At 36.8% G+C, this 17,967-nt stretch overlaps 1 protein-coding gene across 7 annotated transcripts in view; it reads right to left on the bottom strand.

Moving 5' to 3' along the window:
- The window catches only part of LOC134222321 (1-phosphatidylinositol 4,5-bisphosphate phosphodiesterase), a 257,905-nt gene that overhangs the window by 68,878 nt on the left and 171,060 nt on the right, over positions 1–17,967 (bottom strand). For 4 of the 7 annotated variants that reach the window (XM_062701466.1, XM_062701467.1, XM_062701469.1 and 1 more), the window contains one exon: positions 5,232–5,311. The exons of 1 other annotated variant lie outside the window; for it this stretch is intronic. In XM_062701466.1, coding sequence (XP_062557450.1) covers positions 5,232–5,311 — 80 coding nt within the window. Of the gene's footprint in view, positions 1–2,011; positions 2,092–5,231; positions 5,312–17,967 lie in introns of all 7 variants that reach the window. 2 more of the 7 variants (XR_009982411.1, XM_062701464.1) reach the window with 1 other exon arrangement.

Here is a 17,967-nt window from a genome sequence, read left to right as displayed (position 1 = left end):
TGAAGTAAGACTATTCTTGCTTGTTAACCCTTTATAAGGCAGTGGCAACTATATTGCCACCAACAAATATGTTCTTCTATTTATTAACAAGAGCTTTACTTATTATTTCACATGTAGTGACTTTATTTGCTTCCTAGTAACACCCCAGATGAATTTGAGCCATAAAAAATTGAAATGTCAATTTGAGAACAGTTTTTTACGAACAGATCGTAAGTTTCGAGTGGAAGAAGGTTTTTCAGTTATAAATCGTAAAAAAAAACAAAGATATATTTTTTCCTGTTGGTATCAATTATTTTGAATCTCCTGTGTCAGATTACTACGTGATTAGCGTGAAAAAAGCTTTGCCTTTCTGTATATTTGGTTTTTGGATTTTTGACGAAATTGTGTTTTTTTTCCAAGTAAAAAAGGCGAAAAAATTTTTTCACTTATAATGCGTTTTCTGACTAGGACTCTTCACCAAAAATGTAACGTACCTTGATTTGACTGGTTCTACGTAAAAACCAAATTTTTAAAAATCTTTTTATATTTTTCTTGTTGCCTGTTTTCCTGCTTGCCGGGCAGTGGCAACTATATTGCCACCAATGTTGTCCCGCTTCGCGGACAGTGGCAACTATATTGCCACCAATTTTTCAATGTTTCTGAACTGTTTTATGTATAACAAACATACATTTAAGTTTAATACCATGTCAACATTGTGTCATATTGTTGTTTTTGTTAATTTATTGTTTAGATTCGTCTGCCTTATAAAGGGTTAATCATGCCTTAACCGCTTATTCATTCACCTTTTTGAAAATAAAAAAAAATGTTGATAATTGCTAAAGTCAAAATTGATTCAGGATGGAAGACATCGCAGTTTGAACCGGAGCTAATTGTAGTAGCCCTGTGCTGGAAGGTTACCACGCTAGCCCTGAGTGGTAATGAATTGCCGCTAGACTAACCAGAACATGTGACGTGTCCATGCCCAGGAAAACACAACATAGGGCTAGCAGTCACATGTGGACATGTTGAATCTATTGGAATTTATTTAAAACTAATCAGCATTTCCTTTTTGAAAACATCGATACGCAGCGGATCAATCCGAGGTCCACCTTTTTTTACCGAGCTTATTCCACGATCGAACACGAGCAAAACAAGTTATGAACGACCTATATCGGAACAGTCATTCTGGACTTTTTCCCGGATCTAGAGCACTTGATGGAATCAATTTTCAGTACTCAGCGTTTTATACACCATTCGATTATTGGAAGTAACGAACAACTGTCATTATTCTTTTTTCACGCATGCTGCGACGCAGCAAAGCTGAAAAAATAAAAATTACAGTTGTGCGTTGCTTCCGTATCGAATGGTGTGCCCTTGAACACGCGAGTACTTTTAAAATTGGATTCCGTCAGAGGTCCTTAACGGAGACGAGTTAGTTATCCGGGTTCAGAAATCTCCAAATATTACTTTCCGTCAAAGATCATCACCTAAGGGGTCCATCATGAATACGAATATGGGCGATTATATAGCGAAACTAGAAATGATCGATCAGGACATGTTAAACCTATTGAAATTTATTTAAAAAATAATCAGCCTGCAGAACGACACGATTGCAAGTGTTCGTAGAACTTGTCTAAAAGCTGAAAAAAGGCTGTGACGTACCAGGACAGAGGGGGATAAACTGGATATATGGAGGATCTTCAAGGACGACAGCAGCAGCCTGAACATTTTCGGCAGTTTTGAAGGACAATTCTGATAGCATCACTGATTTAGTCATTTATTGATTATTGTCACGTTTGTTATTTACGCATGTAATATGTACTGTAATGTGTACTATAATATATATTTACTGGTTTGTGAACAAGTGAACGAGCAATAACAGACGAACTACAGATATGGCAAATTAGCACAGTAATGTACGATAGTTATACCTTCCCAGTTCAGTACTTAATAGTTTTCTAGCGGCAGTGAATGATCTCTTGACATTGTACGACTTCTACTGGGACTACACAAACCAATTTTTGAGACTTACTGCTTCATGAGATTTGTCCGAGTGCAGACATTATTCATCTTGTTATTGTGAGTGATTGCGCGAAGCCCTTGTTGCCATAGCTTTTTAGTTTTGTTTTAATAGTTTGTTGCGATATGAAATGGAAAAACAGTTGTGTTAGTAATTGATAGTTAGGTATTTCCGTTCAACCCGGACCGACTCAAACCTAAATATTGGTTTACTCTTATATGTGTATTTTAGATTTCGAAGTATTAGTCCTTGTTTGTAAGCTATGGTAATAAAGGATGAATTATCTGAATATTACAACACCAATTTTGAACGACCTTTTGTTCTTAGACTTTTTCATATACGGTGCATGTGCATTGTGGACCCTAAAAATGGTATAGATTTCTCATACTATATAAATGCATCCTTCCGTGTTGATTACATTCGGTAAGCAAAACCTCTGCTTCTGCAACGAAAATCTGCCCATGTAACAGCGGTATAGAGTAGATAGCAGACAAGTTAGGGATGGAAATCCAATTCCCTGCCGTGACAGATGCGACCACCCCGGAGGTGCACATTTCAACTATCTGCTCTGCACACTGACTGTCATGTTGTATGTCGAGGAGATATATCCACAATCTTCACTGCGAATACATCGATTTATCCAGCCTACATTCTTGCACAAATCGTACCAATAGACTGGCTCACAGAGAACTGAAATTCATATTTTTCAATTAACCCTTTTGATTTGTTAAAAATGACTTAAAGGACCAAAGGTGGTGATAGACGGTGTAAAAGACGTCAATCTCTCTCTTACAAGTCATGAAGACAAGCTTATCGCAACTTGGTACAAGTGCAATTAAAACAATCGGAGAAGTAGACCGATAAGTTATAATCTCTTTCCTTCTCTCTTGGTGACTTCCGTTTCGCTGATTTCAAATAAAAGATTTCAAGCAATTTTAATCATTTGGCATCGGTTTTTTGAAATTCGAAAGTGTCATTTTCATTGGCACTCACAAAGTAGCATTTTCTTGGTAAAACGGAAATGAGATTGCACCATTGAACTGAATTATCTCTAGGTAAAAATAAAAAAAATGTTGAAAATGTTCTTTCACAAGACCAGTCTAAAACCTATATGTGGCTCGCACTTGGAAAAGGCACAATAATGTAAAGGTGGTTCCGTTTTCAAGGTTAGCTTCACTTTGTTGACAAGAAAGCCGGTTGGTGTGAGAGCAGAAGAGGAAGGCTCTTTTGTTATTCAATTTGAAATCCATTTCGAATAGACTATGGTACGCTGTTCTGAATAAATTGTTCGTAACAGTCAGTGCCAGTTCGTGATGTCTTTTGGGTATCTGTATCTATATTCAGTGACTGGGAAAATCACTTGTTTGAAAGGCAAAGAAGTGGTAAATAGTTGATGAACTAAGATGTAGTCATCATCAGCTCTATAGCTCAGCAGCTACTCGGCATCGTCAATAAAGATGAGGCGGCTACATTATTGTCGAGATTACTCCATGCACGCATAGCCATGTGGAATAGTCGAACACAGGTGGATGTCTACCAGATAAAACTGTTACCGACATAAGGACGATTATCGCTCAATGATGAATTTTGCTGTGAAATATTCGTGAGTGCATATTTTTGGTTTTATAATGAATATTTTATTAGACATTAAGGATTTTAATCAGAACTTTAATGTGCTAATGTTTGAAATCTGATGATAACTGTAGAAAGTTTTCCATTTTTTTTGTTATACGGATATTTAGCACCATACTCCAAAAAAAAAACTAATACTTAAATTTTCCCATTTATATCCCTGTTTCGAAGCTGAAAAATAAAGCTCAACGATTTCAGGCCACGTGACCATTGACGTCAATTGGGCAAGTAACCCAATTTGATCCAGTTAATTTAATTACGCCATGGTACTTTGACGGCGTTTATGTTCATTTGTCTTCTGCTGGAGCCCCCGCCGCTTTCGAATGAAACGACTTCCCATTTAGCAAAAACAACGACGACTATACGATGGCACTATAGCTCCGGCTTGCCCATCTTGCGAAAATTTCCCATCACCAATCAGTCAGCCAGCCAGTGTGCAGCCGCCGGGGAGTTGTTCGGAAAGTGTTTCCATCATCACCTCTCGCTTGCCGTTTCACTTCGACGGACGACGATCAACGGAGACGGAAATTCAATTATTACTCACTCATCATGACACACGACGACTTTTGCTTCCTTTGAAATTTTCCAACGACATCAAGCGAGCAGTTGCTTCCATGGGGTAACGTCATGACACTTTGAAACGTTGAGAATATGCGATACTCATATTGCGCACTCTGTTCCAACTTCAAGTTGGAAATATATTACTAGGACGAAAATAAGTTGCAGGTCGATAATTGTGGTGTTTATCCTACGTATACATGTGTGTGATTGACAGCGGCCAAGAGTCTAGCAACAAACTGTACACAGGCTGATGTACAGGGAGGGAGGGGGACAAAGCAGCCGTCACCCGTATTTAAACTCTGTGCGGATTTGCATGAAAACCAATTTTTCCACTCTATAAACGCCAGGCTTCCGTCACTGAAGCTGACTTCCTTCTCTACCTATATATCGACTAATCCTTGTGACATGACGACCATGGTCGTAGTTTCCAGCTGGTTTAGGAAGCTCGTGTGGCCCTCTCTCCACTATTGATGTTGGTTGATGGCTTGCGATGAAGCAAGGTGGAGGTATTAGCTAACATAGCAAAGTAATTTCAGAACCGGTCATGTTGTTTTATGACCAATCAGGTGGACCACCCAACCTCGTTTAACATCGATTACCCGGAATGGGTGTTCAAACATTTGAATTTTTTGTTCCTGCACGTCATTGCATCTCAATTGCAACTTTAATACTAAGAAATCTGCTAGTGATCTTGTATAAGCTTAATTTTTTAGTTAGTTCTATCCACATTCAAACGATCGAACATTCCAGCAATCTGTGGCATCTCGTATAATGCCGAAGGAAGACTCAAGATATCAACAATAATTGATAAGAACTAATAAGAACATATACATGCAAAATAATACTGAAAAAATCAAATATATAAACCCGCCATGCAGACATGCGTATCAGTTAAAATAGGCGCGCAACCAAAAGTTTTATGATGAACTCGTTTTCAACCAAAAAAAAAATCCAATGGCCACAACCAAAGTGAAATGTAAACCGTACGTAAACAATGAAGATTCGCAATAGAGGCCATGTGATGGGGGGTGTAACTTACTGCTTCTTGAGGGCAGTCATTGGACACACATTGTTTGCCTTGCCGTTGTGTGTGATTTTCCGTAGCCCATCCACCCATATCTGCAGAAACCGAGAAGGGACAGAGGGAAACGAACCATAGAATTGGGATATTAAATGATTGAACTGCGTTGTTCTGTAATTTCCGGATGTCAATCACTCACCGATGGAGACGCATGGTTGTTTAGTTATCTATTTGATGCTTCGTTTTCCAGAAAGAAGCTCCCATGATACTTATTCCTTTCCAGATTGGACTGCGTAAGGAAGCCAATACCATCATCATCATCATCATCATAATCAACTTAATGTCATGTACGTAATGCCTGTCAATCGCCCCTTTTCGTCACATACACTTCCACTCAAGCCGTTGTGGTCACTAATTAAGATCCTAATCGTCGTATATGAAGAGGTTGAAAGTCGGTCACTGTTTGATCTCGCTGGCGATCCGGAATGTGCTATATGTGTTGCAACAATCGTGGCTGCCCTCTGTGTATGGGCACGATATATCAGCGCCCACTGATATGCGGTCCGGAGTGATCCCGATGTTTAACCCACCTCTCGCTAACAATGTCAACGCATCATCAGTTTCAACCATGCCGCATAGGATCCGGAAGGTTTAGTTATAGTTAGATGTGGCAATGTGGGAACAGCGTGCGGTTGGGATGGTGGTTGCCACTCTGCACTTGATAGGGAGCCTGCATGACGATGTGCTGCACATGATAGGATAGAGCTGTTGGGAAATTGCGCTAATGCGCTGCTTGATATCATAACCCACAGGTAGCAAGTCATAATACATACAAATAAGATTGGTATATTGGCATGTGCTTTTGTTGCAATTATTGAATCCATAACACTATACTCAAATCAGAACTTCTCATGATCGCATATTCGTAACATTTATAGTTTTTGTCGTCTTTGAGCTCAAGTTTTACATTTTGATAATCCACCTATTCCTTTCATCTCTTGTGAAGAAGGTCAATGTAGTAAATTAAAAAAACGCAACTAAATCCATTTGGGCAATACCGAATCTCTATGCTCCAGAGTGCTGATCGATTAAGAATGGAGTGGATAAGTATTTGTTGGACTTATTGAAAACTGATTTGAGCCGAGTGCCTCCGCAATGCCAAACGCGATGAATTCAGCGCTCTGAACAAAAACGAATTCACGATCTCATAAAAAAATAAGAATGTTTTTGAACTTAAGTACCGATGCATGGTAATATTCAACATTGTTTCACATTATTGTTGAAGAAGCCGTAACTGAATAATAGGCGCATTTTTGAAAGTCATTGAAAGTCTAATTCTCCAAGAGAGTAAAAAGCGGTACCTTAATTTAAAAAGAGTTCCCATCAAGTTTGAGAAATATCTGAATGTAAACGACTGTTTCATTTCTTCTCAATAGCAATGAAGTTAGAAGACATGCACTGAACGTAAGACACGGATCGTCGCAGTGGTTCATTCCGAACCAAAAAAAAACATCTGTAGTACTTTTCTAATGTTGTCTGCAACCTGTAAGAATGGGTGATAATTTTTAGAAACAGTTCAGTACATTCAAAGTTAATTGCCTATATGCCGGGTATTAATACGGGTGATCTACCAATTTTTAGATTACTATGTGTGAAACTTGATTATGCATATGTACAACATGTGATGAATTTAGTTCGGAAAGGTATTGGAGGTAGCCGCCCCACCGAAGGGGCGGTTGCCCTCCTTCGAACCAAATCTAGAAACAGTTGTTTGTATCAAGATTTTATACTACTATTTTTATTTATGGTTCTATGTGCATAGACAAGGAACTAGAAAGAAAAATTTTGGCTGTTACGTCCTTGGTCTTACGACCTTGCGTTGGTCTAGATATGTAGGGAGCGGTACCATTTGGGCAGCACCCCCTATTCCCGTCCGCAACGTTAATAACTCGACCGCGTTCCAACCAAATGGCTTGATTTTTCACCTGTACATCACTAGATATCGACAGGAAACTAACCATGTACTAAGAAACAAAGTAGTTCGGATTTGTAATGCGCTCGAGTAATGAACGTTGCCGGACGGAATAAAGATGCTATAAAAAAAAGGCTCTTTACTTCTTCTTCTTATTGGTACAATAACATCCACACTGGGACAGAGCCGCCTCCGCAGCTCAGTGTTCATTAAGCACTTCCACAGTTATTAACTGCAAGGTTTATAAGCCAGGTTACCATTTTGCATTCGTATATCATGAAAGCTAGCACGATGATATACCTTTTTATGCCCAGGGAAATCGAGACAATTTCCTAATCCGAAAATTGCCTAGACCGGCACCGGGAATCGAACCCAGCCACCCTCAGCATGGTCTTGCTTTGTAGCTGCGTGTCTTATCGCACGGCTAAGGAGGGCCCCTCTACCCTACTCCAAAATTCGCATTTAAACCACCAGGACTGAAAATCAATGGAAAATTCAACGAGTTTTTACACTCGTCAACCAAGATTTAAAAAAAATATCTTTTGAGTTGGTTTCGGGCGCGATGTTGCCCTTCATCAGGACTATACCCAACACAACAACGAGTGTATACACGATAAGTGTTATGTGTTGTCTCGCGTCGCGTTTTATTAGTGTTTTAATGTTTTTAAGTTAGCATAAACTACACAAACCCATTCAATATTTTTTTTTTTGGAAATCCGACTGGAACGTTTTCTATTTGTTTTTGAATTTCCGAAAAAAATACCCGCAAAACGATTCCAATGAGGTTATTTCACAAAATGTGTGCCAAGAAAATTTCGAAAAATTTCAAAAAAATCCTGGAGGAAATTCTGAATACGGAATACCAAAGAATTTCCCGAAAAAAAAATCCGGAAAGTTTTTCCACTTAATTTTCGAAGAATTTTCCCAAGCAATTTCTCAGAATCTCCCGAGATCTGGAGATCTTCTTGAGCAATATACAAAGACTCTCCCTGAATAATTTCCCGAGCAAATATCAGTATTTGTTGAGGAAATTCTAAGGAATTTTCCGAGGAATTTCCTTAATAAACTCTTCGAAATTGCTTTTGGGATATTTTCCGACTTTCCTTGGGAATGTTTCGAGAAATTCCAAAAATTTTCCAATTAAAATACCGAATAAGTTCCCAAGGAAGTTCCGACTAATATCCCAAGGAAGTTCCGTGACCTTCTGAAGAATTTCCCAAGGAAATTCCGAAGATTTTCGTAAGGAAATTCCTTGAGAGATTAAAAAAATCCAAAGGAATTCCCAAGAATTTCCTAAGGAAATTCCTAAGAATTTACCAAGGACATTCCGATAAATATCTCTTACGAGGTAGAATTTTGCAAAGTTCGAAAAATTTTGCAAGTTCCGGAAAAATTTCGAGAAATTCCGAAGAAATTTCCCAAAGAAATTCCGAAAAATTTCCCAAAAGGAAATTCCGAAGAATTTTCCAAAAGGAAATTCCTGAAGAATTTCCTGCTGAAATTCCGAAGAGTTTCAAGGGAAATTTCGAAGAATTTCCCAAGGAAATTCCGGAGAGTTTCCCAAGGAAATTCAAGAAGAATTTCCCCAAGGAAATTCGAAAATTTCAAAATTCCGGAAGAATTTAAGGAAATTCGAAGAATTTTCAAGGAAATTCCTGAAGAATTTCCCATGAAATTCGAAAAGAAGACTCCCAAGGAAATTCGAAGAATTTCCCAAAAGGAAATTCCGAAGAATTTCCCAAGAAATGTCAGAAGAATTTCCCAAGGAAATCTCATGAAGAAATTTTCCCAAGGAAATTCCGAAGAAGAATTTCCCAAGAAATTCGAAGAATTTCAAGGAAATTCCGAAGAATTTCCTGTAGGAAATTCTGAAGAAATTTCCCAGGAAATTCCGAAGAAATTCCCCAGGGAAATCCGAAGAAATTTCCCAAGGAAATTCGAAGAAAATTTCTAAAGAAATTCCGAAAAGAATTTCATGAAATTTGAAAATTTCCAAGAGTTCTGAAGAAATTCCCAAGGAAATTCGAAAAAATTTCCAAAAGGAAATTCGAAAAGAATTTCGAGAAAAATTTCCCAAGAATTCAAAGAAATTTCCCAAAATTCGAAGAATTTCCCAAGGAAATTCGGAAAAAATTTCCGAAGGAAATTCGAAGAATTTCCCAAGGAAATTCGAAGAATTTCAAAATTCGAAATTTCCCAAGAATTTCCCAAAGAACTTCGAAGAAATTTCCAAAATTTGAAATTCCGAAAATTTCCCAAGGAAATTCGAAAGAATTTCCCGAAAGGAAATCTCGAAGAATTTCCCAAGGAAATTCCGAAAAATTTTCCTGAGGAAATTCGAAGAATTCTCCCAAGGAATTCAATTCCGAAGAAATTCAATTTCCAAGGAAATTCCGAAAAGAATTTCCCAAGGAAATTCCGAAGACTCTCACATGAAATTCCGAAAGAATTTCCCAAGGAAATTCGAAGAATTTCCCAAGGAAATTCCGAAAAATTTCCCAAGGGTCGAAGAATTTCAAAGTCGAAGAATTTCCCAAGGAAATTCCGAAGAATTTCCCAAGGAAAATTCGCGAAGAATTTTCCGGAAATTCCTGAAGAAATTTCCCAAGGGAAATTCGAAGAATTTCAAGGAAATTCTGAAAAGAATTTCCCAAGAAATCAACTGAAATTTCGAAGAATTTCCAAAGGAAATTCCGAAGATTTTTCTGGGAAATTTGGAAGAATTTGCCACAGCAAATTGAAGAGATTTCATGAAATTCGAACAATTTCCTAAGAAATTTCGGACCTAAAATTTCGGACAAATTCTGAGGAATTTCAAGATTTCGAAAATTTCAGTACTCATGGAAATTCCGGAAGAATTACCCAAGGACGTTCAAGAAGAATTTCCCAAGGAAATTTCAGAACAATTTCCTAAGAAATTCCAAAGACCTAAGGAAATTTCCTGAACAATTTCCCAAAGAGGCTGGACATTTCTGAAAATTTCAAGGATAATTTCGAACTCGAAGAATTCCCCGAAATTTCTGAGAGGTCGAAGAATTTCCCAAAGAAATTCGAGAAGCATTTTCAAGGAAATTTCGAAGAATTTCCCAAGGAAATCTCAGAATTTCCTCAAGGAAATTCCGAAGACTTTCCCAAGGAGTTCAGAATCTCAAGACTTTCGACAAAGAATCCGAAGAAATTCCCAAGGAAATTCAGGGAAGAATCACAAAGGAAATTCCGGTAAGACTCTATGAAATTTCTCTGAAGAATTTCCCAAGGAAATTTCCGAGAAGAATTTCCCAAAGGAAAATCCAAAATTTCCGAAGAATTTCCGAAGAATTTCCGAAGAATTTTCCCAAGAATTCCGAAGAATTTCTCCCGAAATTCCGAAGAATTTCCCAAGGAAATTCCGAAGAATTTCCGCAAGGAAATCTCCGAAGAATTTCAAAATTCGAAGAATTTTCGAAGGAGTTCCGAAGCATTTCCCAAGGAAATTCCGAAGAATTCCTCAAGGAAATTCCGGGAAGAATTTCCCAAGGAAATTCGAAGAATTTCCCAAAGAAATTGAAGAATTTCCCAAGGAAATTCGAAGAATTTCTGAAATTCCGAAAAATTTCCCAAGGAAATTCGAAAGAATTTCCCTAAGGAATTCTGAAGAATTTCCCAAGAAATTCCGAAAAATTTCCTCATGAAATTCCGAAAAATTTCAGGTAATTCCGAAGAATTTCCCAAGGAACTTCGAAGAATTCTCCCAAAGAAATCTCCTAAGAAAATTTCCCAAGGAATTCGAAAATTTCAAAGAAATTCCCAAGAATTTCCCGGGAATTCGAAAGAATTCTCCCAAAAGAAATTCCGAAAAATTTCCCAAGGAAATACCGATAAATTTCCGAAGTTGAAAATTTCTGAAGATTCGAAGAATTTCAAAGGAGATTCCGACAGAATTTCGAAATTCCTATTTCAGAAGAATCAATTCGAAGAAATTTCTGAGAAATTCGAAGAATTTCCCAAGGAAATTCCAGAAGAATTTCAAATTCCGAAGAATTTAAAGAATTCGAAAGATTTCAAAATTCGAAGAATTTCCCAAAGGAAATTCCGAAGAATTTCCCAAAGGAAATTCGAAAAGAATTTCCCAAAAAGGAAGGTCGAAGAATTTCCAAGAAATTCGAAGAATTTCCCATGAAATTCGAAAAAGAATTTCCCAAGGAAATTCGATCTTTCCTGAAAAGAATTTCCACAATCAAGGAAATTGAAAGAATTTCCCAAAGGAAATTCGAATTTCCAAGCAACTTAGAAAAGAATTTCCCAAAAGTCGAAAAATTTCCCAAAGAAATTCGAAAGAATTTCCCAGAAATTCGAATAATTTCCTAAGAAAATTTTACGAATCAAGATCTTTCTGGAAAATTTGCACTTTTAATCCTCTTCCGAAAACTCCGAAATTCCCAAAATTCGAAGAATTTCCCAAGGAAATTCGAAGAATTTCCCAAAATTCTGAAGAATTTCCCAAGGAAATTCAGCCTCAACGAATTCAAGGAAATTCCGAAAATTTCCCAAGGGAAATTCGAAGAATTTTCCAAGAAATTTCATATGAATCTTTCCTGGAAAATTCCGCACAACTTTCCAAGGAAACTCCGAAGAAAAATTTCGAACGAAATTGGAAGAATTTCCAAAGGAAATTCGAAAGAATTTCCCAAAGAGTTCAAAATTTCGAGTTGAAGAATTCTCCCAATAGGAAATTTAAAGAGTTTCCCCGAAGTCGAAAGAATTTCCCAAGAATTCAATTTCTGAAAATTCATAGATCTTTCTCAAATTCCACTTTTAACTTTCTAAGTTCTAAAATTTCGAAAAGAAATTCACCCCAAATTCGAAGAAAATTCTAGAAGAATTTTGGCTCAGTACCCAAAGAAATTCGAAGAATTTCCCAAGGAAATTCCGAAGAATTTCAAAGTCCGACAATTTCCAAAAATTCCACAGAACACCGAAACTCGTGGATTACCAACGAATTCCGAAGAATTTCCCAAGGAAATTCCGAAGAATTTCCCAAGAAATTCGAGAAAGAATTTCCAAAGGAAATTCCAGAAAATTTCCCAAGGAAATTCGAAGAATTTCCCAAGAAAATTCATGAAATTTCCTAAGAAATTCAAGAAATTTTTTCAAAGAGTCAAACGAATTTCCCAAGTGAAAAAATTTCGAAAGAACTTTCCAAGAACAAACTTCCGTAGAATTTCCCAACGAAATTCCGAAGAATTTCCCAAAAAATTCAATTTCGAAGAAATTCGAAATTTCAGGAAATTCGAAAGAATTTCCCAAGGAGATTCCGAAGAAATTTCAACAAAATTCAGAAAATTTCCCAAAATTCAGAAAGAATTTCCCAAGGAAATTCAATTTCCCAAGGAATTCGAAAAATTTCCCGAGGAAAGTCGAAAGAATTTCCCAGGAAATTCAGAAGAATTTCCCAAGAATTCATTCTGAAGAATTTCCAAAATTCGAAGAACTTCCAAAGGAATTCGAAGAATTTCCCAAAGAGTTCAATTTTCTGAGGAACGGAAGAATTTCAGGAGTCGAGAGGAATTTCCCGAGTTCCCAAGGATTTCGAAATTCCGATCAGAATTTCCCAAGGAAATTCGCGAATCTTTCTGGAATTTCCAAAATTCGAAGAATCCAGGGGCTCCGGAATTCGAATTTCCCCAAAGGAAATTCCGAAGGATTTCCCAAAATTCGGGAAATTTCCGGATTTTCTGAGAGTTCAGTCAAAATTTCCCAACGAAATTCCGAAGAATTTCCCAAGGAAATTTCGAAGAATTTCCCAAGGAAATTCTTTAACTTTCCGAGCTCGAGAGAATTTCCCCGAAGTTCTGGAAATTCGAAGAATTTCCAGGAAATTCCGAAGATTTTCAAAATTTCTGAAGAATTTCTGGAAGGAAGTTCTGAAGCTCGATTTCCCAAGGATTCAATTTGAGATTCGAAGGAATTTCCCAAGTTCGAAATTTCACCAGATCTTTCTGGAAATTCACTTTAACTTTCCAAGAGCTCGAAGAATTTCAAAGAAATTCACAGTGAGATTCAAGAATTTCCCAACTAAACTCCTGAAGAATTTCCAAGGAAATTCGAAAGAATTTCCCAGAAGAAATTCGGAAGAGTTTAAACAGGAATTCGAAGGAAATTTCGACAGAGATTCAAAAATCCTAACTGAAATTCCGAAGAATTTCCCAAGGAAATTCAAAATTCAGAAAATTTCGAAGAATTTCCCAGAAAATTCGAAGAACTTTCTAAAAAGGAAATTCCGAAGAATTTTCCAACGAAATTCCAAACAATTTCGAGTTCCGGAAGGAAATTCCGCCAGGAATTCAGGTTCCCAATAAATTCCGCCTAGAATTTTCTCAAGGAAATTCCGAAGAATTTCCCAAAGAAATTCTGGAAGGGAATTTCCCAAAGGAAATTTCGAAGAGATTTCGGAGTTCGAAGGGTCTATCGAATTCCGGAAGAACTTTCTAAAGACGATTCCGAAAAGATTTCCCAAGCGAAATTCTGAAGGGAATTCTCAAGGTTTCCAACAAAGAGCTCGAAGAATTTCCCTGAAGGAAATTCCGAAGAAGTTTCTGACGACTGAATTCGAAGAATTTTCCCAATTCTGAAATTTCGACGAAAATTCAGAAGGTATTCTGCAAGGGAATTTCAACAAAATTCGAAGAATTTAAAGGAAATTCTGACAGAATTTCCTACAAGGCTAAATTCGAAGAATTTCCCAAGGAAATTCCAAGGAAGAACTTCTAAGGAAATTCGGAAAGGAAATCTTCTCAAGGGAGATTCTGAAAGAGATTTCCAAAGAAATTCGGAAAAATTTCGCAAGGAAATTCCGAAAGAATTTCCTAAGGAAATTCCGAAGAATTTCCCAAGGAAATTCGAAGAATTTTAACGAATTGGAAGAAATTCGAAGAATTTCCCAGGAAATTCAGAAGAAATTTCTCAAGAAATTTCGAACAATTTCCAACTGTTCCAGAGCTTCCAATGAAATTCCAAGAAAATTTCGAAGAATTTCCCAAGGAAATTCGAAGAAATTTCTGACACTCCTAAGGAAATTCGAAGAATTTCCCATGGAAATCTGAACAACTTCCCAAGAACTCGAAATGCTGAATTCGAAGAATTTTCCCAAGGAATTCGGAAGAATTTCCCAAAGGAAAATTCAGAATAAGAATTTCCCAAGGAAATTCGAAGACCATTTCAAGAAATTCGAAACATTTCTAAGGAATTCGAAGAATTTCCCAAGGAAATTCGAAGAATTTCTCAAGGAAATTCCGAAAAAGAATTTCTCATGAAATTTCTAAGAAGTCGAAAATTTCTGAGGAAATTCGGAAACTTCAAGAAGTGCGAAAATTTCCCCAAGGAAATTCCTTCGAAGAATTTCCCAAGGAAATTCCGAAGAATTTCCCCGAGGAAATTCGAAGAATTTCCCAAGGAAATTCCGAAGAATTTCCCAGGAAATTCGAAGAATTTCAAAGAAATTCGAAAAGAATTTCCCAAGGAAATTTCGAAGAATTTCAGGAAATTCGAAGAATTCTGAAATTCGAAGAATTTCCCAAGGAAACTTCGAAAAATTATCCCAAAAATTCAAGAAAAATTCTCCTCAAGGAAATTCCGAAGAATTTCCCAACGGAAATTCGAAAGAAATTTCCCAAGGAAATTCGAAGAGAATTTCCCAAGGAAATTCGAAGAATTTCCCAACTAAGAATTCGAAGGAAATTCCTGAGGAATTTCCAGCATTTCTGAAGGAAATTCGGAAGAATTTCCCAAGAAATTCGAAAAATTTCCCAAAGAAATTCGAAGAATTTCCAAGGAAATTCGAAAAGAATTTCAAGGAAATTCTGGAAGAATTTCCTCAAATTCGAAAATTTGAGAAGTCAGAATTTCCAAAAGAGTGAAATTTCCGAAGAAATTCCCAAGGAAATTCCGAAATTCAATTTCCCAACGAAATTCCGAAAGAACTTCCTACACCCAAGGAAAATTCCCAATGAATTTTTCTGGAAAGGAATTTCCTTTGCTTTCAAAACTTGAAAAATTTCCCAATGAAATTCGAAGAAATTTCAAGGAAATTCCGAAGAATTTCATGAGGAATTCCGATGAAGAATTTCCCAAAGAAGATTCATGAAGATTTCGAAATTCCTGGAAAATTCTGAAGAATTTCTCCAAGGAAACTTCGAAGAATTTCCCAAGGGAAATTTCTGAATAAGATTTCCTGGTGAAAGGTCGCACAACTTCGAAGGAAATTCCAGAAAAGAATTTCCCAAGGAAATTCGAAGAATTTTCAAAATTGAAAATTCCGCAACAACTTTCCAAGGAAATTCCGAAGAAAATTTCCCAAAGTTGAAATTCCGCGATGAATTTCCTGGAAAATTCTCCGAAGACTTTCCAACGAAATTCGAAGAATTTCCCAACGAAATTCCGAAGGAATTTCCCAAACTAGGAAACTCCGAAAGAATTTCCCAAAGGAAATCAGCACTTCCTACAGTACCCCTCGCAGATCTTTCCTGGAAAATTCGTATCATCTCTTCAAGGAAATTCGAAAGAATTCTCCCAACGAAATTTCTGAAGAAATTCTCCTAAGGGAAATTCCGGAAGAATTTTCCAAGGAGTTCCGAAGAATTTCCAAAAGGAAATTCCGAAGGAACTTCCTGCAAAGAAACTCCGTCAGAAGAATTTCCAACGAAATTCGAAAAGATTTCTAAGGGGTCGAAAATTTCAAAATTCCGAAGGAATTTCCAAGAAATTCCAAGGAAATTCGCAAACGAATTTCGAAAATTCCATATGAAGACTTTCCCAAAGGAAACTTCCGTGAAGAATTTCTACAGAATTCGAAGAATTTCCCAAGGAAATTCCGAAAATTTTAAAGAAATCTCAGCAGAACTTTCCCAAGGAAACTTCGAAAAATTTTCCAACGAAATTTCGGAAGAATTTCCAAAGAAATTCGAAAGAATTTTCAAGAAATTCGAAAAGAATTTCCCAAGGAAATTCCGAAGAATTTCTAAGGAAATTCTCGAAAAATTTCCCAGGAAATTCGAAGAATTTCCCGAAATTCCGAAGAATTTCTATGAAATTCCAGCACCCCCCGAGGAAATTCGAACACTTCAAAGAAATTTGCTAAACTCTAAGGAAATTCAGAAGAATTCTCCCAAGGAAATTCGAAGAAGAATTTCCCGAAGAAAATTTCGAAGAATTTTTCAAGGAAATTCGAAGAATTTCCCAAGGAAATTCGAAGAATTTCTCATGGAAATTCGAAAGTGCAGGACATTTCCCAAAGGAAATTTGAAATTCGAAGAATTTCCCAAAGAAATTCCGCACAGATTTTCCCAAAAGGAAATTTCCGAAGAATTTTCGAAGAATTTCGAAATTTCGAAGAGAATTTCCCAAGGAAATTCCGAAACAATTTCCTCTAAGAAATTTCTGGACAATTTCCCAAGAAATTTCGAGGAATTTCCAAAGGAAATTCAAAATTTCCCAAAATTCCGAAAAGAATTACCCAAGGAAATTCGAAGCAATTTCTCATACACCCCAGGAAATTCCAAAGAAGTGCCTTTGAGGATTCTTCATTCGAAGGAAATTTTCAGCAAAATTCAAGGAAAGAATTTCCCAAAAAGAATTCTCGAACACCTCCAAGGACTTTCGAAGACCCTGCTGAATTCTCCCAAGAAATTCCTGAGAGAGAATTTTGATACTCCAAGGAAATTTCGAAGAATTTCCTAAAGAAATTCCGAAGAATTTCCCAAGGAAATTTCCGAAGACATTCCCAATTCGGATAAATTCCGAAGAAATTTCAAGAAAAATTTCCGAAAATTTCACGAAGGATAATCGAAGACTTTCCCAAAATTTCGAAGAATTTCCATGAAATTCGAAGAGATTTCTGAGGAAATTCGAAGAAATCGTTCCCTGAATTCGAAATTTCGAAGGAATTCAGATTTCCCAAGGAAATTCGAAGAATTTCCCCAAAGGAAATTCCGGAAGAATTTCGAAGGAAATTCCGAATTTTTCAAGAATTTCGAAATTCGAAGAGTGCAAAATTTCTGCCAAGGAAATTCCGAAGCATCAAGGAATTCCTGAAAAATTTCGAAATTCCGGAAAATTCTAAGAAGTTGAATTTCCCAAGGAAATTTCGAAGAAATTTCCCAAGGAAATTCGAAGAAGAATTTCCCAAGGAAAATCCGAAGAAATTTCACAAGCGAAATTCCAAAGAATTTCCCAAGAGTCGAAAAATTTCGAACCGAAGAATTTCCCAAAGAAATTCAGAAAAAGATTTCATGAAATTTCCCCGAGAGTTGAAGGAAATTCCGCAAGAATTTCCTAAGGAAATTCCGAAAAATTTCCCAAGGAAATTCGAAGAAATTTCTAAGGAAATTCCGGAAGAATTTCCCAAGAGAATTCCGAAGAATTTCCATGAAATTCCGAAGAATTTCCAAGAATTCGAAGAAATTTCAAGGAAATTCCGAAGAATTTCGAAATTCTAAGGAAATTCGAAGAATTTCCCAAAGGAAATTCCGAAGCAATTTGCCAAGAAATTCGAAAAATTTCTGAAGGAAATTCCGAATTTCCAAAGAAATTCAATTTCATGAAATTCCGAAGAATTTCCCAAAGAAATTCGAAGAATTTCCCAAGGAAATTCCGAAAAAGAATTTCCTGGAAGGAAATTCAAGAATTTCCCCTATGAAATTCCGAAGAATTTCCCAAAATATTCCGTAGAATTTCCAAGCAAATTGCGAAGAATTTCCCGAGGAAATTCGAAGAATTTCCAAGGAAATCTCGAAGAATCTTCCCAAG

Source organism: Armigeres subalbatus, chromosome 3, assembly GCF_024139115.2.
Source record: "Armigeres subalbatus isolate Guangzhou_Male chromosome 3, GZ_Asu_2, whole genome shotgun sequence".
Taxonomy (NCBI): domain Eukaryota; kingdom Metazoa; phylum Arthropoda; class Insecta; order Diptera; family Culicidae; genus Armigeres; species Armigeres subalbatus.
Note: the sequence above shows the minus strand (reverse complement) of the source record. Positions and strands in the feature narration are given on the sequence as shown.